We start from the raw sequence: 23,418 nt of genomic DNA on the forward strand, positions 1-23,418 counted from the left end.
TGAATAAAAAGTGCCAATTCCGTACGTTTTGTAAAAAATTTAACTAGGGATTTTCATTTTCAAATACATAATAGACTAATCGAGTGGAATAATTTTTCTCATAAACAAAGTCCATTATTTTAAATAATCAGATATCAAATTTTTGATCATATGTTTTTTGGGCATTTTTGAGGAGGGAAAGAAAGAGAGTCGGAATAAAGACCACATTTATCTATGCAAAATGAAACAAATTCATAAAATCAAAAAAATCATTAAAAAATTATTTTAATTATTCAAAGAGTTTGAGGATTTCGTTAGTATTTATTGTTTATTTGACATTTCCTAATCATATGCAAACATTTACTTAAGGAGTGTGCCATTGAACTTCTGGACGAACCATTCCTTAGCTTCCTCACGCTTTACACGCTGGTTTGGACCAATGCGGGACTGGCAGTGCTTGCGGCGAGAGATACGGTTGCCTGGGCGTTCAAGAACAACGTAAAGATCCATGCCGTGAATGCCGATATCACGATCGTACTTGAGACCAAGATCGATGTGCTCCTTGATGCCGAAGCCGAAGTTGCCTTCGATTGAGAAGCAGCGGCCGGAGATTTCGTAATCGTGGACTTGGAGAGCACGGTTGAGGATTTCAAGGGCCTTTGGACCACGGATTGTTGCGTAAGCAGCAATCTTATCGTTACGACGAATGCCGAACTTTGGAATTGTACGATGAGAACGGGCAAGCATGGCTTGTTGCTTTGTGAGCTGTTCAATAACACGGGAGGCACGTGTAACCTGATCACCGACAGCACCTGGGTTGATGTTGATGCAAAGCTTTGCAACACGAATTTCGTTGAGCTTGTTAGCGCACATTTATGATAAAGAAAGACCAAAACCGTCAAAACGTCACTTTTTGTTGTGCATCCTGAATTAAAATTATGAATTATAGTGAGATACTGCTTTGTTATCAAGTGTGTAAATTAGGGATTTTAAAAAAAGTTCGCAAAATGGCGAATTACGCCACTTCTAATTTTTTGGCGAATTCGCCATTTTTCAATTTCGAATAGGGATTTAAAAACGGTTTCGCCAAATGGCGAATTACTGAAAATTCGCTAACTCGGCCTGATTTTTTCGAATTCGGCGAACTCAAAAAGTGACATAAATTATGCATACTCTCGCTATAATCATTCATAATTTTTGCATATGTCAAATAGTTACAGTATGCTAATAACTTTATTACGTATAGTCATGATGTTCATGATAACTATTTTGAATTTAAGTAAATAATTGACAGATTATTGGCGTCAATACTTATTTTTGGAAACTTATCATATAACTTCAAATATATTAATACAGTACAATGCAAATACTGTAATGACTTCTCGTGTTTTTTAGATAATCTCGGTCATATCTTTTATTTATCTCATAATATTGAATAATTTCTTCTTCTTTTCAATTATCTTTTTATACAAGTAAATTATATTATTAGAAATGCTGAATAATTGAGAAAAACCTAAATATTTGCAAATATTATCTAATTTTAGATATATTCCTCCACAATATCATAAAGGAATAGATCCCAAATAATATTAATATTATTAAGTATGAGTGTACGGAAAAGGCAACAATTTATTTCATTCAAATTTTTCATATTAAAACCATACCATTTCTTAAAGCGCACATAAAAACTGTTTATGTTGTGAGTAATAATTTATAACAAACTTAATCATAAAGTTCTTATTTTGAATTCAAATTTATTCTGTTTAGTTAGTATGAGAATAAATTGTTATGATTTAAACAAACTAACATCAATAGAAGCTAATTTTGCAATCAGCATAAATAATTTTTAATCATGAACAAATATGAACTTTATTGTCATAATATATATATTCATTCAATATATTTTGCAAATTGATAAGAAAATTGGAAATATAATATTGTGCTTAACGTCTTCGCCATTTTGTAAAGTAAAATTAAGAGGAAAACGATAATCCCAAAATAAAAATAATAGCCCCTATCTTAAAATCATGAAGATTACCACCCAATAAAAATGTTAGACCCTTTATTAATAAAAAACGAAAATTCCACAAAATAAAAATATCAGACCCTTTTACATGGTTTCGAAATTGAAAAATGGCGAATTCGCCAAAAAATTAGAAGTGGCGCAATTCGCCATTTTGCGAACTTTTTTTAAATCCCTATTTCGAAACCATGTAAAAGGGTCTGATATTTTTATTTTTTTTTAAATACTCATATCAAAACGGCTAAAATCAATATAAGTGCGAATCCAAAAATACTATAAATATCTTCTTTGAGGTTTGCAGAATCAATTGTCATTAATCCTTAAGGATTACCTATTTAACGATTCTTCAATTTGAATATCTATTAGGGAATTGGAAGAAGAAGATTTGAAAGAACCTTCTTCCATATTCTAAAAAAAAGAATTTATATCTACCGTGCAGAATTTTTGGTTCAAAATGTTTATGTTGAAACCGAACACAGATCGGTGCTAGATCCGTTGGAATCATTTCTTGATTTCTGCTGATAAGAGAAAACATTTGCCTTTCGCATTAGAAAAAAGAAAATGGAAACATATTACATCCTGAACTTAATAAACGTTTGTTTATGGATCTCATAAAAGTACAGTATACATTGTGCGTCGCCTGTAGCCTACAGCTACAGTCACCGGCACAATGAAAAAGTGACAGAAAAGTGACACTATACAGGCGCGCATATGTACGCATATATGTGTAAAAATAAACGTTCATATGTAAACTAACCTTTATTCACTAGCAGGGGCTGATAAATCATAATCGTCGAGAAGTACGATAGCTGGTCCCACCGGTTTAATCTGTATGGAGAGGCAAACGTGACGTAAGAAGCATAACACTGGTTTCTCAGTATATTTAATAGACTCTGCTGTTGGCTTAACTGTAAGCTTATATGTAATAGGTGAGTTAGATAACTGACCCTGTTGGAATGTATAATCAGTTTCGCAAGGGAATCCACATAGGTAATGACCTAAGTCATTTGACTCGATTCCAAATTGAGGGACTGATGTGGTTGTGATAGACCTCATGACATCATAGTTGAAGCCAACAGTATCGTTATTATTGTTAGTAGCATTTGCCTGCATCTCATAGAAGATTGGATCATTAGATGCTTGAGCCTCAGCGGGTATGTTACCATATGCACCACAATTCAGTTGAATTTGTTCAAACAGTGGATTTTCATAGGTAGTGTTATAATTAGGTGTTTTCTTAAATAGTGTATAAATGGTGTTCACATATAATGGAGTAAATGCTGCCGTGAATGTGCAAGGAGTTCCTGCACCTTTAGCCATTGAACCATCCATAGTAATGCAGTCAATTCTTTTGATTGGGAAGTTTAGAGTCTTTGCCGAATATCTTGCCACCAAATCACTATAGATGTTAGGGTCCAAAGAGAATGAGTTACAGTATGTAATCATTTCAAAGAAGTTTGCATTCTTCTTAGTGAACTTAATAAACTTGGTACCAAATGATATCGTACTCTTATCGGCATCCAAGTTACAGTATCAATAACTTTGATACCTTCATAGATAGGAGTGAAGTGATTAGTGATTGGAATATAGCTTGTAACATTGGCTTGCATGTTCGGTAATGGTAGAATATCCTGATAACTTAATGGTGTCCAAACCATACCAGCAATACTGAACTTAACCTTAAGTTGTAAGTTACCAGCAAACGCTGGAAGGAATCTAATGTTATTAAGTATTAGGAATCTTCTTAGGTCAATCTTGATTGGTATGTGGAACTTTAATGTAGTTGCACCACTAATTGGTTTATTGAACTCAATAATCTGTCCAGAACGAACTGTATCACATCTATTGAAAACATCTTTATGTCTAGCCTTACTAAATACATCAACTTTCTTAATAGCTTCTGTTGTAGATGCAGTAGAAGTAATGTAACCTTCTTCTCTAGCATTATCTTGTGTATAAACACTTTTACCATTAGCGATTAATTGATATGATTCAACAGCATAGAATGAATCAATGTATCCCAACCAAATTGCTGGAAGATGTGCACATGATTTGCCACCAGCATATTTAGTATCAATTGCTTTAATTGCTGTAACATTTGATCCTGTAGGAGCGTCTCAACAGCAGCTCTTTCTTTATATACTTCACCATCATATTTAGGAACTTTTTCATCAGCTGGTTCAGTTTCTGTTGTAATTATGCACTCACCATCGACATAACCACTAATGAACGTATTATATAAGTCAATCATGTTCTCACCAGGTGGTGATATGTTAAATGTAATATAACCGTTATCAATAGTATTTGTCGGCATAGCTGGCACTTTTGTTGGGACATATCTATGGTTAGTATCTCCAATAGGAACTGCCCCATCAACTTGATCGAAATAATATCTTACTTGTCTGATGGAATCAGCAATACTGTATGTATTGAGGTTATCGTTCAACATCTTTCTCAGCTATAAAAAATTTACAATCTTCTTATTCTTGGGATTATTCGTCTTATTTGTGGCTGAGGTTTAGGAGGTTCTGGTTCAGGCTCTGGTTCATCATCGAAGTGTATTCTTTTCTCTTCCATTGATTGAACATATTCTTGATTCTCTTTAGTTTCCTTCTCACGTTCAATTGGGTCCATGTTTGGTTCATTAACTACACTGTTACGTTCTAATATCTTTGTCATCATCTCTAACAACATTTTATTAGTATATGCTTGTTCTTCTTCTTTCTTCTCATCAACTTTAGGAGCTTCTTGAACAACAGGAGCTGGGGCAGGAGCTGGTGAATTCAATGGTGCCTTTCTCTTTCTAACTTGAACTGAACCATTCTTCATATGACAAACATAATATAATGGATGTTGTATTCCTTTAGCTTCATTCAATATGATTGATTGCTTTTCACTTGGTGAAAGTTTTGACGTCATTTCTATCCTAATAAAATTTTTTACTCCTAACAAAATGACTGAGAATACTTTCGACAGAGAAGCACTCAAGAATGAACTTCGTGAAGAAATACTTAATGAACTCAAACCAAAAGAACAAACACAAAAGAGAAAGAAACCAGCTAAACCAAAGCGTAAACTCACAGAGAAACAATTAGCTGCATTAGCAGCTGGACGCGCAAAGAATCCACGAATGATTGCAAAGAAATTGAGAGAAGAGGAAGAAGCTAAGAAAAATAATAAGTAAGTGTTTAGAACTTTAACTTACGTTCAAAAGATGACTTCGTTGAAATAGTGAAGTCCTTATTTTTGTTGAAGCATGGTTTCGAACCAATGCACAAGTCAAAGGTTATCTCATCACCTTCATAAAGAGATTTGTACAATTCCACGATGCTATATTTTTCCCCAACTTTCTCAGGGAAGAACAAACCTTTCTTCTCGTCATAATGTACTTGTATCGCATCTGGGAACATTTGGTTTGCAGTAAGTGCAATTACGTCCTGTGTGATTCCCTTCATTCGACAGTGGAAAGCAATTTCCTTGAGGTCATTGGTTAATTCGTCGAGGTAAGTCTTCTTTCCAACGAATATAGATCTTTGTGCCTTAGACATATGTCCTGCAGTAATCTCTGCAAAGTCTGAATGAAATTGACCCAGTGCTTTTCCAATGAGTTCTCTGTTATACCTTCTCTTGTATTCTTCTGCTAACTTATCTAAGTCCTTCTCATACAAGTGTAAACTATCTGTATCCTGATAGAACAACTTCAAGCCCAAATCTTCTGCTGTGAAGAATACTTCATTCATGATTCGTTTGGACATAGAAAGGATTGAAACACCTAATGGACAATAGTTAAAGTGACGAACGATAGGTTTAAATGACTTTACACATGAAAGTTCGGAATCGGGGATGAACTCTATTGTCTGTATGTCATTATAGTTCTTAATGATATAGTCAGTGAGCTTATTGTCCTTGATGAAACGAATCTTTTTGTCAATGGGCTTTAATATCGTCTTACCATAGATACTGTTCAAAAGAAGTTTGATGATCTCTTGTATCGGATTACCTTCCTTCTTATACTTAGCACGTAATTCGAAGAGCTTCTTAACTTCATTCCTTATTGTCATGTCCCTTTTTCCATCATAATAGTATCCATCAATGACTTTGCATGAGATCTCTTGGAACTTGATCAGATCTTGAAGCGTAATGTGGTCTACGAACATCTTGCAGCATGTATTGGAACTTCTGGCAACATGTAAGTCAGGGTTGATGTCAGGATTGACGACAATCAATGGGAATGCTGAGTTCTTACCGATCGACAAGATCTCGATCTGACAGTAAAATCCTGAGATGAACTTTTCCTTTGTTGGTTCAGCTTGGTCATCATCAAAGAGATGCTCCAACAAGTATTCACTGCTCTTCATCTCTTCTGTCATAACTTTTGGAATTCCTTCTAAACAGTAAAGTCTAGCAATTGCTGATGGATACAATGATACAGCATCGAAGTCAGTGATGAGTTCTCCTTCATTGTATTGCTTCTTGTTCTCAGCTAGCATGCATCTTCCTCCTTGAATACACTTGGAAATATATTCACGAGGTTTTCCTGCAAGATCAAAGAGATTACCGTTCTTCCAATATACTCTCTTCTCAAAGAGTTTGTTTGAGATAGAACTTATTGAAACATAATCATAAGCATCTATTTCAAACTCAGTCATGAGGTCATTGCGGAACTTAAGAAAGCCATCTCGTAAAATGCGTACATCTTGACCGCAATAGAATGACGAATAAACTTCCATGTCAAAGTGTTCATCATCAATCTTGCAATCTTCAATCTTCTCAATGTTCTCATTAAAAGCTTCAATATCTTTGACATGATTCATGGCATCATCGATGTTACCAACTTTAGTTGTATTAACTAACTCTTCCGTGTAGTAATTATATGGGAAAACTTCTTTTTCACCACTAGTGAGGTGAAACATTTCAGGGAATCTTTCCAACTTAGTTGAGATGATTGCATAAGAGTCTTTGAAGCAGAGAAGTTTTCCTTTGTACTTTCCTTGTATCTGCATCGTTTGTGAACCTTTGATGATTGGAGTTCCTGTAATCTCTTCTAACTGAGACATGAGAAAAGTGACATCGTACGATAAGTTGTGGAAATAAACTAAACTCTTATCTGGTAAAGCTTCGAGGAATTTTGACGCACAGTCACTTCCCCAAATTGATGTATAACCATCATCGTCATCTTCCATGAAACAAATGTTGTATGCTTTGTGAATGTTTCCATCAGTTGATGCTTCGAAGTCAGCAAAGAAAACATGTTCTCTTGGGAACTTCATGTCTTTCTTCGTCTCTGAACTCCAATCTTTCTTCATCCTTGCGCAATAACGCTCATTGTATGTGAGGTCAATCATTTCTTCAAGGTTCTCATTATACATCGTTGTGAAGTATGTGCAAAGTTCTCCTGTTCTAATTGGTTCGAAATAATTGTTAGCAAACAAGAGTTCAATGACTTTTGCAAGTGGTGTAACTAACTTTGAGTTAATTGCATACCTTGTTTCATATCTTCTGTTAACTAACATCTTCTTCTCTAAAGTCCAATCCTTGCACAACTTACAAACATCTTCATAGTTCTTGATGAACATTGAACTTATTGGAAGCTTTTCGTTCAACATGTAGTGGTCATACATTAATAAAAGTTCTACTGTCATCTTTGGTTCTTCATCTGGTTCATAAGTATATGAATGATTTGAATACTTCTCGTTGTATTTGATGACATGGAACCTTATTCCTGTTTCTTTGGCAATAACCTTAATCTTTGACATTGGAAAATCTTTGACACGAATGATTTCCCTCATATGATTAATTGTTGCTTCGTCAACACCAGCTTGAATACAAGCGTAGATGAAACATGAATCTTTCATCATCTTCTTTGCTGTCTCTGCATTAAGTTCGTTGAAGATCTGATACCTCTCTAAGTTAATAGGTAATTTGCATGTCCATGTCCAAAGCTGACCATTACGTGACCTGTTTCTCTTCTTTGAATGGTTTTGTTTGATGATCTTGAGTGCGATCTTTTCTTGACCTGCTGCTCTCATCGTATCTAACATAACTTGTTCTTCAGCTGTGAGTTTATATGGTGTGTACGTTCCTTTTCTCAAAGCAGAAGCATCAACATCTGAATAAGCTGTATAGTCAAAGATCTCGATCTTCCTTAACGAAGGAATACTACAAAGGAAGAAGTCATAGTTTGATTCAAGGACTTTAGATGCTAATTCTTGTACTTCTGCTATTGGAGCTTCATTAAGTAACTGATGAACTAATGATCCCATTGTATTGATGTTCAAATGACGCAAAATGTTTCTCTTCTCATCAAAGTCGTAATAGAATGTCCACTTCTGTTTGAAAAGGTCTATCTGTCCAATGAACTTTGCCATAACTCTTGGAAACATCTTGTTGAAGTAATCTTTTCCTCTTGGACTGTATTGGTCAATGTTAAACATAATGAATCTTTCTCCTGCTTTAGTTATTGGGTCTAACCATTTCTCATCAGGAAGTTTTTGACCATTAATGTTCTTAACAACGTAAAAGGCATTCTGTATTTCTTTGTATGCTAATTCGCTCTCATCAATCTTTGGTGGAGGGTCTGAGTATATTGGTTGCATCTCCATTAACGCTCTATTATGAGATCTCTGATCGTGATCTAAAGCAACTGGGGAATTTGAAGCTGGAACATTCATGATACCATTGTAGTCATCATAGAAGCTCTTAGCATTCTTGAAAATATCTGCTACACTTCCTGTACCTCCTTGATTCTTAATTGCCAGAGCTAATTTATTGGTAATGTCTTTAGCTTTCTTAGGCATTTTGATCCCAAACATATCAAGCATACCTTTCTTATCTTCTGGTGAAAGGTTATTAACTAATCCTTTTATAGCATTGAGCATGTTGGTCTTTTATAACCGATAAAAAAATATACGTTATTTTTTTTAATCGTCATCGTAATCATAATCGTACGAAGATTCTGTATCATCATCACTGACATCATTGGTTTCTCTAACTTCTGGCTTATCTGGTTTAATCTCTATCACCATAAACATTGGTGACAATAATCGAACAGGCTGATCTTGGAAGTCAACTAAGGTAAACGTAACATTAGTTAGTTCCCATGGAAATGCATCTATCCATGGTGAGGATTCCTTACATATAAGTGGTTTACCAGATATCCAGAACTCATTGATGTTATAACATGTAGATCTGTACATGATCTTTCTTCGATCATCAACTTGGTCAATATTATTGAACCCAGAGATGACAGACATTGATGAACGAAGGTATAACTGATACCCGAAGTTGAGCATAGGTGGTTTTGGCATTTGTAGATAATAATTATGTACAATAGGTAGTTCTATTCCATATGCACCTAAAATAAGATTTGCTCTATGTGAAGCATCTTTTAAATAGACTTTATGTCCTTTGTCCTGTGACGTAAATATAAGTTGATTCGTAGCACTCAGTGAAACTGTTACATTATGTTGACCTTTTTTCTTGTTATAATAATCAAACTGTTTTGTTACAATCTCTTGTAGTTTTGATACAATAGTATCCATATCAAATGAAAGAGCTGACTTAAATGTACACACCTTTTCTTCTCCATCTTCGTCTAACTGTAAGACAAAATAATCTGTTTCGTCACAAACAATAAAGTTCGCCATAGTACTGACACTTTTTACTCTCATCTTTATCTTACTTGGATGCCCCATGTTAGGATCTGCTTGAAACTGTATTGTCCCGTAGTTATTAGGATCAGTCGATTGTAGATAATACATCATTTTTATATGTAGTAAAAGAATGAGTGTTGTTCCATATGCATATGAATGTTATAAGTCTAGCGTACTTCAATATAAAGAATATACTCTCAGAATTACTGATAATGCTTTAGTCATACATAAAGAAGGTGCTGATGAAGACATTACCATCGGTCCTGGTATATTACCTATCGAGCAACCAGATGGTACAATTGTTGAAACAGACTTAAATCAATACCTTCAAGCGTTACAGAATCGTGTGACAAAAGTAGAGAATAATTACTTAGATGCTCCATTCTTCACAACTGATAGAGATTATATGTTTTCATGTATGGCGAGTAATGGTTTGCAAGAAACTCGTGAGGTAAATATTAATGAAGCATTAGAGACTATAATATATCATGTCAAACGGTTATTATCGATTGACCATGGAGTTCATTTTGACCCAAGGTCTACACTGTTCAATATACCAATGATTGAAAATAGTCATTTAACATTTAAAGAAGATACATTGTATAATGCTTTAAACGCAGCATTTGCTTATATATTAGGTCATGAGCAAGTACAAAATAGTGGTATTGCAATATACTTAGATAAAGTTATGTTAAAGAAACCATTGACATTCACAGAAGATGGACCAAAAGCAACTGGTATTGTTGGTGATGGAACATTATTGACGAAAGAATACTTAGCAAGTCATGTCGGAGAATTTTTCTCCACTAATGATAGCATCAGTACAACACCAGAAGTTATTTTATTGAAGAAACCAATCACATTTGATGTTGAAGGAAAGACAAAAGCAACTGGTATAGCTGGCGATGGAGTTCTTCTGACTAAGGAATACTTGAAGAAAAATATCAATGACTTCGTTGAAGTTGTCAAAGATAAAGAATCTGGTCTTAAATTCAATCCTTTATCATTCATCTTTGACATAGCAAATGCCGGAGCTACTGCAGCCTCATGGATATCATTACAAGGTCACATTGATGCATTATGGACTTTTATTGGTGCAAGAGATGGTATTCAAACAGTCACTGCAGCTTTAGAGTTAATACCTGGTGGTAAAGGTGGTTTTGTTCTAAGTTTCAAAAATCTTGTTACTACTGTATTGACAAACGCGAAATCTGCTGTAGGTTTTACCATACATAACGCGAGAATGTATTGGCAATTAGGTACTGCTTGGTTACGTGCAATACCAAGAGATGCAGATGATAAGAAAGAAGATCAAGTTGACCTTAATGTTCCAACTGTTATTGTTAAACTTCGTGAATTATATCCATCATTTGTAGAATTCATCAAGAGTGTAAATGATTCAATCAGTACTAATAGTATTACTTTAGATAAAGAGTTTCAAGGGATAGATTACATCTTTTGTTCGCTTGCTGAATTAGCGAAGAAAGTTGAGGAGAACAAAAATAATGGAGGAAGAACTGCACTTGAGATTGCAGGCAAAGCTGACAAAAGTTATGTTGACGAAGAGATACGTAAAGTTGTATCTAAAGAATATACTTTACCACAGTCTGTCATACTTAAGACAATCAAAGGTCCAGAGAAAGATATGTACCCAGGTGATGGTACAACAGTTAAAGTTAATGAAAGAGTTTCATTCCCATCTGGTATTGATGCAAAAGAAGTATATATTAATGGTGAAAACATCAATACAACATTGATTCCTTTGAAAAATAATGAGTTCACTGAACCTTTGACAATTAAATCAATTCGTTCAAGAGAAGACAAACCTGTTATAATCAATAAAATAGGAGCTGATAATGACCAACCAGTTCAAATCAAGAAAATAAGAGCTGATGACATTATCTTGAACTATACTTTAGGCTCAAGTGCTCCTTTACCAAATCCAAGCACTAGTGTAAGAGATACACTTAATAGTTTAGATAGTAAATGTACGAATATTGAAGGACATGTCAGAAACTTTGAAACACATGAACTACCAGCAATGTTAGATAAGAAAGCAGACAAAAATCATACACATGAATTCTTCACAACTATTAGAGCTGATGAGATAATATTGAATTGGGCTATTGCTTCATCAAGCATGCGTGATGAAGATATGCACACTAACCTAAGAGATATGGTTGTTGATTTAGCCAATAAAACCGACAAAATATATGTAGATGAAGAATTAAATCGTTATGATACAAAAGCATTGAGTTATACAGAAGAAGCAAAGGAATGGGTCAATGAAAATTATGTGAAGAAGTCAGAAGTAAACGAGGCGGTTAATGATAAAATAAATGAAAGATTTTCGAACATAGATTCAATAACAGTTAATGACATTCAATTACACCATCAGTTACCGGGTCAAAAGAATGTGGAATATAATAATCTTACTAAGGTTCTTGATGGTTTCGATGAATTTAGAACTGATGCAACAAATGCAATTACAAGTATGAAGACTGAAATATTGCAAGCTATATATCCTATCGGTGCTTTATATACGTCAATGAACTCAACAAATCCGGCAAGTGTTTTAGGTTTTGATACATGGCAGCAGATTGTAGACAAATTCTTATACTGTGCTAACTCTTCAAAGCAAACAGGAGGTTCAAAGAAAATTTTAGAAGCAAACCTTCCACCACATAAGCACACAGGAACTACAAACTTTTCTGGCGACCATAGCCACTCATTAAGAGACCACCCATTATACAACTCAGACTATGAAGCTGGCAATGACGTTTTATCTCCATCTTATAACAATTCAGCAAAAAAGACTTTTCGACCAACTGAACCAGGAGGAAATCATTCACACACTTTCACAACAAATCCAACAGGCTCGGGTGAAGATTATATGCCACCATTTATGACTGTATTCGCATGGTTCAGAGCTGCTTAACTCAAGATCACGATCACAAACTGTTTCTCAGTATGAATGAGTAGCTCTATTTTTACATCATTACTGAAGTATTTCTTTTCTTCATCAATGACAGAAAGAATGTTTTCATCATCTTTTAAAGATCTTACCAAAGTTAGATCTTCATCAGAAAATCTCAAAGAAAGACTCATTTATGCACTAATAAAAATATAGCTAATTATTTTTTATCTGAACTTTTTATCAGGTATATAAAGATGTCTGAACATCATTTGAAGTTCTTTAAGATCCAACAGTTTGTAGATGATGTGAAGAAGCAAAATAAAACAGCAAAGAGACTACTTATATGCTTACCACAAACATTACGTCAAGGAAAGTATGGTTATAGTGCAAGTCCGATCATGATCTTTGTCGATAAGCAGAAATACACAAATGAAGGTTTAGCTAATTTACTTAAGTTTGAAAAGATAGCTATAAACATCCCTGACCATTTCTCAGCGAGAATAAACCTTGACAAGACTAAAAGTTATTGTTTATATGTAGATCTCACGAAAACAACAAAGAGAAAAGACAAAAAATATAACCCAGTTGAACTTAAAACAATGGGTAAGAACTTACTCAAAGCTGCTATCAAACCTGTCGAAGAGATCGACATTGAGGATGAAGCAGAAGAAATAGATGTAGATCCTGAAGCGTTATAAACGATAAAGTTTATTTTTGGAGGAAGATGGTGTCAGACCCTTTGATCTGGTATGCTTGTTCTAGGTAATTGCAGAAACCTAGAAAGATTGGTATTGGTCTGAGTTTCATATCTGGTCTCTCATCTCTCCATTGAAGCAAGTAAATTTTCATGAAGAGTTCGTCTGGCTTCTCCGGTTTTGGTACACACTGATCGAAGATCTGTATGACCTCTTCATGACCGTACTCCCTATGGTCAGACATGAGTGTTAAGAAGAACATTTGCATCTCCGGACCAGGTTTGTCATTTATGCAACGAGTGAGTCTCATTGACATTTTTGTCACTTTTTATTTGGTCTTATGGAAGGATTTGAGTTCATGCCACTTGACAGCAAAGAAGATGCAGAAGAGGTTGTTGTTGCTGCATTCTATGCGAGCTCACACGTTGACGCATTCCATGCTTACCAGGATGACCTCGAAAAAGAAGGTCGAAAGCTTGGAAAGATCCAAATGTTGCTTGAGTTCTTCCGTGGAAACCTTGCACAGAAGTATGAAAAGAAAGAATAAACAACTAATTATTACTGAGCTAAGCTCATAAATGTAAGTTTTTACTTTGATCAGATCTTAGATCTCGTCGGGATAAGCGGAAAGGATAAAGTCCATGAGTTGGACTTTTGTCTTAATGAGTGGTACTGCACTCATCAGTATTTCACGCTTGTTGGAGCCCATTGGAACACGACCTTTCCAATTCCTCATAGATCTCAAGGCAGAGAGCGTGAAGAACTCAAGGACAAAGAGTCTTTGAGACTTGGTAAGGAATCCCTCATCATCTCTTTCATCCTGGAGGGTCTTTGTGGATACTGTGGACTTGATCTCGTCTTCCTCGATCGGATCATTCTCATAATCTTCATCACCCTTCTTCCTAAACGTCATCTGCTCTCTCTTGTAGTCGTTCCTGAGAGCATTGAGTCCAGCTTCAAGATCTTGTGAGTTCTTTGCAGGTTTATTGAAAGTTTTCTTTTCCTGCATTTGCTGTATAAGCTGGGTTTGCTGTTGCATCATCTGCATCATCATTGCCATCATATCTGGTGTTGGTGATGCTGGAGCTGGTGTTGTACCGTCTTGGGACATTTGGTCGTCGGTGATGTCTTTACAAAAGATTGCTTTACAAAAGACGTCTTGACAAAAGTCTGCTTTACAAAAGCTTGCTTTACAAAAGTCTGCTTTACAAAAGCTTGCTTTACAATAGCATTTTCTCACAAAATTGAATACTTTTGCTTGACAAAAGCTTGCTTTACAAAAGATTGCTTTACAAAAGATTGCTTTACAAAAGACGTCTTGACAAAAGTCTGCTTTACAAAAGACAGCTTTACAAAAGCTTGCTTTACAAAAGACTGCTTTACAAAAGACTGCTTTGAAAAAGCTTGCTTTACAAAAGCCATGACTGATCTTCATCCAATTTGTTTAATCGAACTTAATGAAGTAGTTTCTGCATATCTCCTGCATGTATTTGGAAACGAGAAGAGAAGACAACTCACCAAGGTTTCCAGACGCCAGATCCAAAGACTTGAAGCAACTGCAGGAGTAATCCTAAGCTTTGAAGAAGGATTAACCAATAAGAAAGATGTCATTGACTCCAAGCGTGAAAGCCTTGCTGCTTTCTTACGCAAACACCCATGGGTCGATGTTGATCTCCAAACTCCTTACCAAGGACTCGTTGAAACCTTCACGATTTACAGACAACTCCTTGACAGACCTGAGCAGAACCTTCTGGTCGAACGTGATGGCACATTAAACCCTACAGACAAGCAGGTTGAGAAAGAAGAAGCTCAAGAGTAAACACATTCATTTACAAACGTCACTTTTTGAATTTTTTTCATGAGTGTTCACGTTAAGATCAATGATGAAAACAAGACTCCATGGGAAGATATCATTGATGACATAGAGAATGACCTTGATGAAAACATGATGGGAGCTCAAACGTCAGTTAAGGTCAAACTTGGTGAAGTTCAAGAAAAAATCTCCGAGATCAATGCAAAAATATCAACACTTAAAGAGGTTGACGTTTATTACAGAAGCTTGGAGAGAACTTTAAGCAAACTTGAACGTCAGAACCAAAGTCTCATAGTTGTGCTCCAGAAACTCAGTCTCATGCGTAAAGCATATAATGACTACCTACATGTAAGAGACTTACCTTCTTATTCTACTCCAGATCTCGACTTTTCCGATATAAGTCCAATCCTTATTGATACAACACTTACGATAGCAGGGATGCTTCCTACATACCCAGAATATGATAACTTACCACAGCTCTTTGAGTATCTCAAGAAGAAGTTCATGATCTTACTTTGCGAGACCATGAAAGGTAGACAAAACACCAGAACAGAACGAGAACAGAGCTTACTAATAGACTTATTATATAATACTAAAGAAATAAAGGAGTTTTTATTCTGACTTAGGTATTTTTGGGAAGAACTGATCTGGATCATATTTGTCATCCACAGGTTTTGGTATCAAAAGTCTCTCTGGTTCTTGGACGTCTGGTACCGGAAATGGTTCCTTTGGTTTCCTAGCTTTTGGGAGATCTAAAAATTTTCTTGGTCTCTTTCTGGGTCTTAAATGTTCTCCATCTTTATCAGTAATAGTTGTGAACCAACCATTACCGTCAAAGTTGAATATCTTCTCAAATTCAGTTCCTTCATCAACTATTATCCTCTTTATCTTACTCTTCTCCATTAATGGAAAAAGTGACATATATTACTTCATTGTTTTTCTGAGTGTTAGGATTAATTAAACCTCTACCTATAACATGTTTTGTCACAGAAAATTTCTCTCCATATCTTTTTGACAAGATCTCTATAAGTTCTTCTGTATAAGATTTGTCACTACTGAAGTAAATAGATGGATAATTAAGGACATCAAAGGTTTCTACAGTATCTTTAAGAGTCCATTCATCTCCATACTGTATAGAATAAGTATGGAAGTATGGAGGATCACATATAAAGAAAACATTGGGAAGATCTTTGTACTCATTGAAGAGTATTCTCCAATCTTTATGAACTATTGTTAAACCTTCAAGATAGTCATCTATGTTTTCATCAAATAAGTGAGTATATCTGAGGTATAACACTTTCTTCATTAATGTGACAAGATCATAGTATTTGTATGCTCCAGAATAGAGAAGACGTGAACATAATGTATCCCAGTCTATGTATGGAGCTTTACTTATAACTTCTCTTATGATCTCTTTCTGATCAGTAGGAATTTTCTCATCTAGCTTAACATTTATTCTCTCCTTAAGTTCCTTAAGTATCTCATTCGTATCATGAATGTGTTTCAGTCTATCAACGTAGTTATCATAGTCATTAGCTATAATCGTTGCTTTTGGAAACAAGGTATGCAACAGATGAGAGATAAAGAGAGAGCCACCAAAGAGGTCAACGAAGACATAATCTCCTTTGATGTCTTTGAGTATGTCTATAAGATCTTTCCTGATCTTAGACTTATTACCTATGAAAGGTAAAGGAGGTTTGGTAAAAATCATTTATATGGTAATAAAAATAAGTGTTTACTTGAGACAATAACCTCTGTTGAGTTTGTAGAACAAGATCAGAAGTACGATCAAGTTCAAAACAACACAAATGGCTAGGATTGCGTTACCAACAATCTTTGTCTTTTCCCAGCAAGACTTCTTCTTTGGTTCATGTGCTGCTTCGACATCACTGTATGGCTCGGACATTAACTTAAAAAGTGTCATGACCACTTCATTTTTCATGAAGTCAACAGTTTATGTCCACTTCCTCCCACAAGCACTTGAGGAACAAGAGAAGGTCATCATTGAATACCTTCAAGCAACTGAGAAGCTCGAAAAGCTTCAAGATCTCCGCGAAGAGTTCAAGTCCCGCTTGAAACAGGAGAACTTACTGCAGGAGTACATGCTCATCCTTTATACACTCATTGATGGCTCCCATTTACCATCAGAGTACACTGCAACCCTTGATGCACTCAAAGATCTTCGCGATCACCAGCCGATCGGTAAAGAAGCCTTCGAGTTCACCATTGAGCAAGCCATCTTCGCCAAGCACAATGCAAAGAAGCGGATGCTCGAAGCTCTTGATATGATCAAGGAGTACGTCGAAAAGTAAAATAATTTTGAGTAAACGATAAGTTTTATTCATTGTTTCAAATTTATTGAGTAAGTCTTGAAACATTTGTGCTTTTGTTCTTGTTTGAACAACCATATTTAACATTAGATAAAAAAATTTTGACTAAACGATAACATACTTAAGACATAAATTATACCTACTTATTAACTCAGTATATTGAGCATTATATGCATACTTAAACTCTTGAGCAATATTGTTCTCATCAATGATTCTGATCTGAGCTATTTTTGAGAAAGGTGGTGGAATACCACAGCATGTAATGTCTGGGTCCAATAAATCTATTTCACACTTGAACCCAGTCATTCTGTGAACAACTTCTTCCAAGTCTGGCTTAGGTAGTAAGATCTGATCTTTGCTCACTAAGTTAGAAAAGAGCTCTTTGTCTTGATCTAACAATATCTTCTGGTATATACTAAGTAAATACTCTTCTACACCAATCCTCGATGAAGTCTCCACAGATCTCGATGAGGTCAGGTTGGAAGTTAATGGACTTAAAGGAGGAGGATACATTGGTGCTTCTGAGTTCGTAGTTGTTTCCTCTTTTTTTATCTCTGTTGGAGCATCACTGACAGTACCAGATGGATAGTTCTTTATCACAATGTTATTAGTTGTTCTTGAATCAACATTACTTGTTGGTTCAATTGGAACATTAGCTGCACCATAAAGTATTGACTTCGATCTCATTTGTTATGAGTAAAAATTGTTTTATTCTCTTATAAATGACAAACATTAACCCAGAGAACAACACAGAATATACTGCAACAGGAGTTGTTTACAATGATCTAGATCAGATCGTCCAACTCAAAGCTCCAAGAGGAAGGAATTTAATAAGACAACCACCACCAAAGATATATGTTGATGATGGAAGTAATGGGTTCAACTTAGTGTATCATTACTCATATCCTCAATATGCAAAAATTGGGTCTACCCTAAACGTGACAAACCATTATATGAACCTTTATGATGAAGCAATGTTTCATGCACCAACGAAGAAAGAACCTGATGCTTCAAGATTACATGAATTCGCAGACCATGATGGTTATAGCGATTACTCAATGCTTGTAAGACTTTAACGTTAATAAAAAATGACTGTTGGTAAACAAGAAAAAACTTTAATACAAGAGGATTTGATGCTACCAATATATTCAACTGATATGGGAGCTTATCAATTCGATACATTTGAGAATCCTGGTGGAACACCACCATATTTTCTTTTGTTCATCAATGTAAACAGTAGAAAAGGTTATGTGTTCCCGATGAGTGAAAAGAACTCAAACAATGTTCTAAGTGCAATGCAGAAGTTCCTTTCACAAGCTACAGGTGAAATGAAGCCTACAATACTTACTAGTGATGAAGACCCAGCTTATACGACACAAAATGTTCGAGATCTGTTGGTCAGTCATAACATTGAACACATGACGACACAGAAATACAATCATAACATACTAGGTATTATTAATAGGTTCTGTAGAACTATTAGAACTATGTTACATATGAAGTTAAACCTCAAAGAAGGTGAAAAAACACCACCTTTCACTGCTGATACAATGAGACAAATCATTAATGACTACAACACTGAATATCATTCAAGCACACAACAAAAGCCTGATGATTTCACAGAAAAGGATAATGAGGAATATATAAAGAAGCAAAGATTGAAAGAAGAGTATGTCAGAAAAAATAACCTTTATAACTTAAGACCTGGTCAAAAAGTTCAAGTCATAGTTGAACCAAGAACATGGGGTAAAGGTAACCAACAAAGAAGACATCTTGATCCTTCTTATTATACAGTTGATTCAGTTGATACAAGTGCATACTTGTTAAGAGCAAAAGATGGAAGTGTTGCAAGATATCCACGTTATCAGATATGGACAAAAATAGAGCATGGATTAAAGCAAGGAGAAACTTTAGATCAAGGAAGACACGGTGCTGTTAAAAGTATTGATGGTCATGAACTTGTCGGTAATGATGTAAAGTATGATGTTACGTTTGAGAACGAAAATACAGGAAAAGTGACAGGTAGAGGTATGCGTGAAGGTAATCCAAACAGGTTGTCACAAATGGAAGTACAGTATTGGAGGAAAAATATTAATGAAGGTCATGTTAAAGATATGCCTAGTTTTCTTGAGAAGTATCGTGGGTTTCGAGTTTAGCTTGTAAGTCCTTTATTTTTGTTTCATACAATGAGATCTTCCTTCTGATCTGTTCATCATTGAGAGGTTGCTTGACTTTACGGAACTGTACACGTCCGTCTTTCATTGTATGTACATAATATCCATCAGGAACCTTACCATCTTTTATATATTTAGTTAACCACTTTTGTTTAGTTGATGCTTTAATGACTTGACTCATTTCTTACTGGATAAATTTTTATGTTTTTTATCTTTTGACGATTTTTTCTTATCCTTATCTTTCTTCTTGTCCTTATCTTTCTTTTTGTCTTTGTCCTTCTTTGATTTATCCTTCTTGGACTTCTCTGCTGCAGGTGGTGTTGGATTCTGTTTGACTTTAGCACTTGGGTCAGGACCTTGTCTCTGAGACTTAGATATAGATTGTTTAGGAGCTGCTGCTTGTTTAGTTGCTTCAGCTTGTTGTTTAGCTTGTTCTGCAGCTTGTTGCTTAGCTAATTCAGCAGCTTGTTTATCATTCTCTTCTATTTCCTTTGCACCAGTTGCGACTTCATTCTTGAACTTTTGGAGATTCTCAGCAGCATCCATTACCTTATTCGCTCCTTTAAACAATCCATAAAATTTCTGCCGTGGTGGTACTGAAGGTATATTTCCACCAATTGCTGGAGGAACTGATGCTTCAGGAGTTGGAGATGGTGTTGGAGTTGCTTCAGGAGTTGGTGTTGGAGTTTTGTCTGAATTGAGATGCTTTTCTGCTTCAAGAACATGTGTAGTATTTTTCTCCAGGTATGCTTTTGCAACCTCCTTAACTTCTGGACGTTCATTATTTACATCCTGTCTTGGTGTTGATGTTTCAGTAGCGTTTTCCTGAGTTACATTAACAACAGGTTGCTCAACTGCTGAAACATTAGCTGCTTCAGTAATGTTATGAGTAGTTGAAACATTTCCTGATATACCTTCTCCTGTTGGAACTCTTGGAGCAATTGTTGTGATGTTCGCCATTGCAGGAGTTGGTGTTGGAGTGTCATCAATCTTTCTGTCAGCTTTCGTCGTTTGCGTTGTAGTATTTGTTGTTTCATTACCATATTTTGCTCTTAGTCTGGTAAGCTCTAACTTCATATGTTCTTCAGGATATGCATACTTATTATATTCACCCTTAATATTCTTTTTCCATTCATCGTATTTATCTTCTACTGATTTCTTAATTGATGCTAGTCCGTTTACAGCCAATTCATCAGTACCGTTATCAGTAGTCTGGTTATATAAAAGATTAGCAGCTGATCTAATTGTGTAATCCGTAAGATTACCAAAACGCTCTATTGTACCTAATGTTGCGTTCTTCAGTTCCTTTCCAATTCCTTGTGCAGCATCTTTGACTAAATCAGCACCCCATGCACCAAATCGTCTCACAGGAACCGCTATTGATGGTGTTGGTGAAGGAGATGGAGATGGCGATGGCGATGATGTTGCTGCTGCTTTCGCCTTTCTATCAGCTTCTTCCTTAGCCTTTCTATCTGCTTCTTCTTTCTTCTTAAGCTCCTCTAGTTCTTTACGTTCAGCTTCTTCTTTCGCCTTTCGTTCAGCTTCTTCCTTAGCCTTACGAGCTTTTTCTTCATAATATTTTGTATACTTATCATCAGCCCAATTACCAAGTGATTTGGCACCTGTTAGTATTCCATTTGCGGTTGATGTTGCTGTTCTTCCGAGCCATCCCCCTACCGCTGAAGCACCATTGCCAATAGCACTACCAGCATTTAAAATTCCACGACCAATCCATATCCCTGGTTTTGCCTTTGTATTAAGAGTAAGAAATTCTTCCTTCCTATCTTCAGGTGTAGGATTTGTAACAGTTCTTACAGTATCAACAACAGTGTCAACACCGGTTCCAATAGCACTACCAACAGTTGTTGCACCAGTTAGAATACCATGGGTAACTAAATCAGTAGCTCTTGAGACAACATTATCACTCGAGGCTTTCTCTGCTGGATAGTTTGATCCTTGGTAAGTTCCTGGACCACCTCTATTTGAAGCTTCTCCTTCAACTATTTTCTTCTCTTCTTGTGCTTGTTCTCTGGCAACACTCAATGCACGTTCTTGTCTTTGAATGTTGTCTTTCTTTAACATGTAACCACCAAGTGTCTGTGGTGGTGTGTTTTTATCTAGTGCAACATCAATTGCAGCCTTTTCTTTTCGCTTTTCTTCGTCTAACCAATTTTGAATAGATTCTGCATCAGTTGGTTCAGCTGGAGTTGGAGACGGTGTCGGAGCTTTAGTTGGAGTTGGAGACGGTGTCGGAGCTTTTGTAGGTGTCGGTGATGGAGTTGGAGGTACTGTTGGTGTTGGCTCTGGTGTCGGAGCTACTGTAGGTTCTGGAGTTGGTTCAACAGTCGGTAAAGGTGTTGGTGCCTTTGTGATTCTTGGAGTTGGCTCTGGTGTTCTAATAGGCGAAGCAGGTGGTGTATTAGCTCTTTTAAGAACCTGTGATCTTTCCGCTTGATTTGAATCAGATACTGGGTTAGTTGTACTAGGATGTGATACAGGAGTTATTTTTGGTGTAGGTGTTGGTTTATTTAATGTTATACCATGACTACTCGACATTGGTGGAGGACCTGCGTGAGCAGTTGGTGTCAGAGTTGGCGTTGGAGCTACTGTAGGAGTAGGTGTAGGAGTTGGTGTTGGAGTCGACATTTGTTTTAACCTCTCCTTATACCAATTCTCCAAATAATAAGCCTCACCCATTAAGTTACTCTGTCTTTGTTTTATAGAAAATTCACCTAACAGTAATTCATCATGAATCATTTTCTGCAGCTTTGTTGTGTATTCTAACTCCTTCATTAGAACACTCGATGTATTCGCCAATCCTCTATATTCCTTAATCATCTTATCTAGTTTGTTCATATTTGGTACTTCCTTTTTCCTCTCAGCGTTAATCTCTCTAGATCGTTTCTCCAATTCTTCAACTACTTTGTAAAGCTTATTTATCTTGACATGTGATTCCTTTATTTTACCAGTCTTTGGATCCTTGTATTTAGCTAATTTCGTCTCTATATATCTTCGTTTAATGTCATATCCAGGATCACTAGTTTGTAAAGGACGTGAAGGTGGACGAAAATAAGGTATGTTGAAATCTGGATCATCATTAATAGAAATTGCTTCTTTTGTCTTACGAACAAAGCCTTTAAAAGGGATTTTACTAGTTGGTGCATAATCCGTTGCAATCAAAAATCCATTTTGTCTTTTTGGGAAAACGATCTCACCTTTTTGGACATATTCTTTCTCAAAGTATTGCCTAGCATTGTAATTAAAAGCAAGATCATTATATATATCGCGCAAAAAATCAAATGTTTGCTGCTTGAACTTTTGATCGCTAATTATGTACGAATCATCGGACGTTCATTCTCCATTTCTTAACTCGTTCATCAATGAGTTTCCTCTCTTGTTCACTCATTTAAACCTCATAAAAATATATTATCTGCGTATAGTGCCACTAATAGCATTAATCCAAGGCATGTCTGATAGTACACGTACTGACTGAACTAATGGCTTATGATTGTTCCAAATAGCTCCTCCAATGTATGCGTTATACTTATTGTTGTCAATAGTTTGTTGAGGTTGAACTATAGGTGTTTCAACAGGCTTGTCTCTACTGAAGTCACCACCAAGAGCTTTATTGAATGCTTTAAGATTCTTCGTTAATGCATTATCTTCACCTAATGTAGTTTTTGCAATTCTTTCACCAAGACTACCGATAACACCACCGACTTGACCAACTTGAGGGAAAAGTTTGTTAGCAATGTTAAATCCAGCACCTATTACAAGACCAGGATTTTTTTTCACCATACCCCATCCAGCTTTAACATAATCGCCAAAACCCATT

The 23,418-nt window shown here is 35.8% G+C and overlaps 14 protein-coding genes and 1 pseudogene across 15 annotated transcripts, besides 2 other annotated features; 8 read left to right on the forward strand and 7 right to left on the reverse strand.

The window, feature by feature from the left end:
* Positions 1-177: 177 nt before the first annotated feature.
* TVAGG3_0167430 (rRNA binding) lies at positions 178-857 on the reverse strand (the record flags this gene model as incomplete). Its single annotated transcript, XM_001322620.2, has 1 exon — positions 340-852. One exon carries the CDS (start codon positions 850-852, stop codon positions 340-342), a length of 513 nt encoding a protein of 170 aa, XP_001322655.1.
* A 1,865-nt stretch (positions 858-2,722) lies between these two features.
* Positions 2,723-23,418: part of a mobile genetic element that runs on past the window's edge.
* TVAGG3_0167450 lies at positions 2,870-3,660 on the reverse strand (annotated as a pseudogene). The gene has a single exon. A coding segment is annotated over exon 1 (791 nt).
* Positions 9,785-12,592, forward strand: TVAGG3_0167460 (keratin-associated protein family; the record flags this gene model as incomplete). The annotated part of the gene is made up of 1 exon (XM_001322624.2): positions 9,785-12,592. The coding sequence occupies one exon, from the start codon at positions 9,785-9,787 to the stop codon at positions 12,590-12,592; it is 2,808 nt and encodes a 935-aa protein (XP_001322659.2).
* On the forward strand, positions 12,826-13,269 carry TVAGG3_0167470 (uncharacterized protein; the record flags this gene model as incomplete). The annotated part of the gene is made up of 1 exon (XM_051225166.1): positions 12,826-13,269. One exon carries the CDS (start codon positions 12,826-12,828, stop codon positions 13,267-13,269), a length of 444 nt encoding a protein of 147 aa, XP_051110152.1.
* On the reverse strand, positions 13,280-13,582 carry TVAGG3_0167480 (uncharacterized protein; the record flags this gene model as incomplete). Its single annotated transcript, XM_001322626.1, has 1 exon — positions 13,280-13,582. One exon carries the CDS (start codon positions 13,580-13,582, stop codon positions 13,280-13,282), a length of 303 nt encoding a protein of 100 aa, XP_001322661.1.
* Positions 13,607-13,813, forward strand: TVAGG3_0167490 (uncharacterized protein; the record flags this gene model as incomplete). Its single annotated transcript, XM_001293359.2, has 1 exon — positions 13,607-13,813. The coding sequence occupies one exon, from the start codon at positions 13,607-13,609 to the stop codon at positions 13,811-13,813; it is 207 nt and encodes a 68-aa protein (XP_001293360.2).
* On the reverse strand, positions 13,871-14,377 carry TVAGG3_0167500 (uncharacterized protein; the record flags this gene model as incomplete). The annotated part of the gene is made up of 1 exon (XM_001293358.2): positions 13,871-14,377. The coding sequence occupies one exon, from the start codon at positions 14,375-14,377 to the stop codon at positions 13,871-13,873; it is 507 nt and encodes a 168-aa protein (XP_001293359.2).
* Positions 14,687-15,085, forward strand: TVAGG3_0167510 (uncharacterized protein; the record flags this gene model as incomplete). The annotated part of the gene is made up of 1 exon (XM_001288457.2): positions 14,687-15,085. The coding sequence occupies one exon, from the start codon at positions 14,687-14,689 to the stop codon at positions 15,083-15,085; it is 399 nt and encodes a 132-aa protein (XP_001288458.2).
* On the forward strand, positions 15,125-15,700 carry TVAGG3_0167520 (uncharacterized protein; the record flags this gene model as incomplete). The annotated part of the gene is made up of 1 exon (XM_051225167.1): positions 15,125-15,700. The coding sequence occupies one exon, from the start codon at positions 15,125-15,127 to the stop codon at positions 15,698-15,700; it is 576 nt and encodes a 191-aa protein (XP_051110153.1).
* On the reverse strand, positions 15,969-16,790 carry TVAGG3_0167530 (phage tail repeat-like family; the record flags this gene model as incomplete). The annotated part of the gene is made up of 1 exon (XM_001322630.1): positions 15,969-16,790. The coding sequence occupies one exon, from the start codon at positions 16,788-16,790 to the stop codon at positions 15,969-15,971; it is 822 nt and encodes a 273-aa protein (XP_001322665.1).
* TVAGG3_0167540 (uncharacterized protein) lies at positions 16,888-17,391 on the forward strand (the record flags this gene model as incomplete). The annotated part of the gene is made up of 1 exon (XM_001282779.2): positions 16,888-17,391. The coding sequence occupies one exon, from the start codon at positions 16,888-16,890 to the stop codon at positions 17,389-17,391; it is 504 nt and encodes a 167-aa protein (XP_001282780.2).
* Positions 17,515-18,096, reverse strand: TVAGG3_0167550 (uncharacterized protein; the record flags this gene model as incomplete). Its single annotated transcript, XM_051225168.1, has 1 exon — positions 17,515-18,096. The coding sequence occupies one exon, from the start codon at positions 18,094-18,096 to the stop codon at positions 17,515-17,517; it is 582 nt and encodes a 193-aa protein (XP_051110154.1).
* Positions 18,132-18,485, forward strand: TVAGG3_0167560 (uncharacterized protein; the record flags this gene model as incomplete). The annotated part of the gene is made up of 1 exon (XM_051225169.1): positions 18,132-18,485. One exon carries the CDS (start codon positions 18,132-18,134, stop codon positions 18,483-18,485), a length of 354 nt encoding a protein of 117 aa, XP_051110155.1.
* Positions 18,498-19,565, forward strand: TVAGG3_0167570 (integrase core domain containing protein family; the record flags this gene model as incomplete). The annotated part of the gene is made up of 1 exon (XM_051225170.1): positions 18,498-19,565. One exon carries the CDS (start codon positions 18,498-18,500, stop codon positions 19,563-19,565), a length of 1,068 nt encoding a protein of 355 aa, XP_051110156.1.
* Positions 21,760-23,418: part of a mobile genetic element that runs on past the window's edge.
* On the reverse strand, positions 23,010-23,417 carry TVAGG3_0167590 (uncharacterized protein; the record flags this gene model as incomplete). The annotated part of the gene is made up of 1 exon (XM_001322634.2): positions 23,010-23,417. One exon carries the CDS (start codon positions 23,415-23,417, stop codon positions 23,010-23,012), a length of 408 nt encoding a protein of 135 aa, XP_001322669.2.

Source organism: Trichomonas vaginalis, chromosome IV (genome assembly GCF_026262505.1).
Source record: "Trichomonas vaginalis G3 chromosome IV, whole genome shotgun sequence".
Lineage (NCBI taxonomy): Eukaryota > Parabasalia > Trichomonadida > Trichomonadidae > Trichomonas > Trichomonas vaginalis.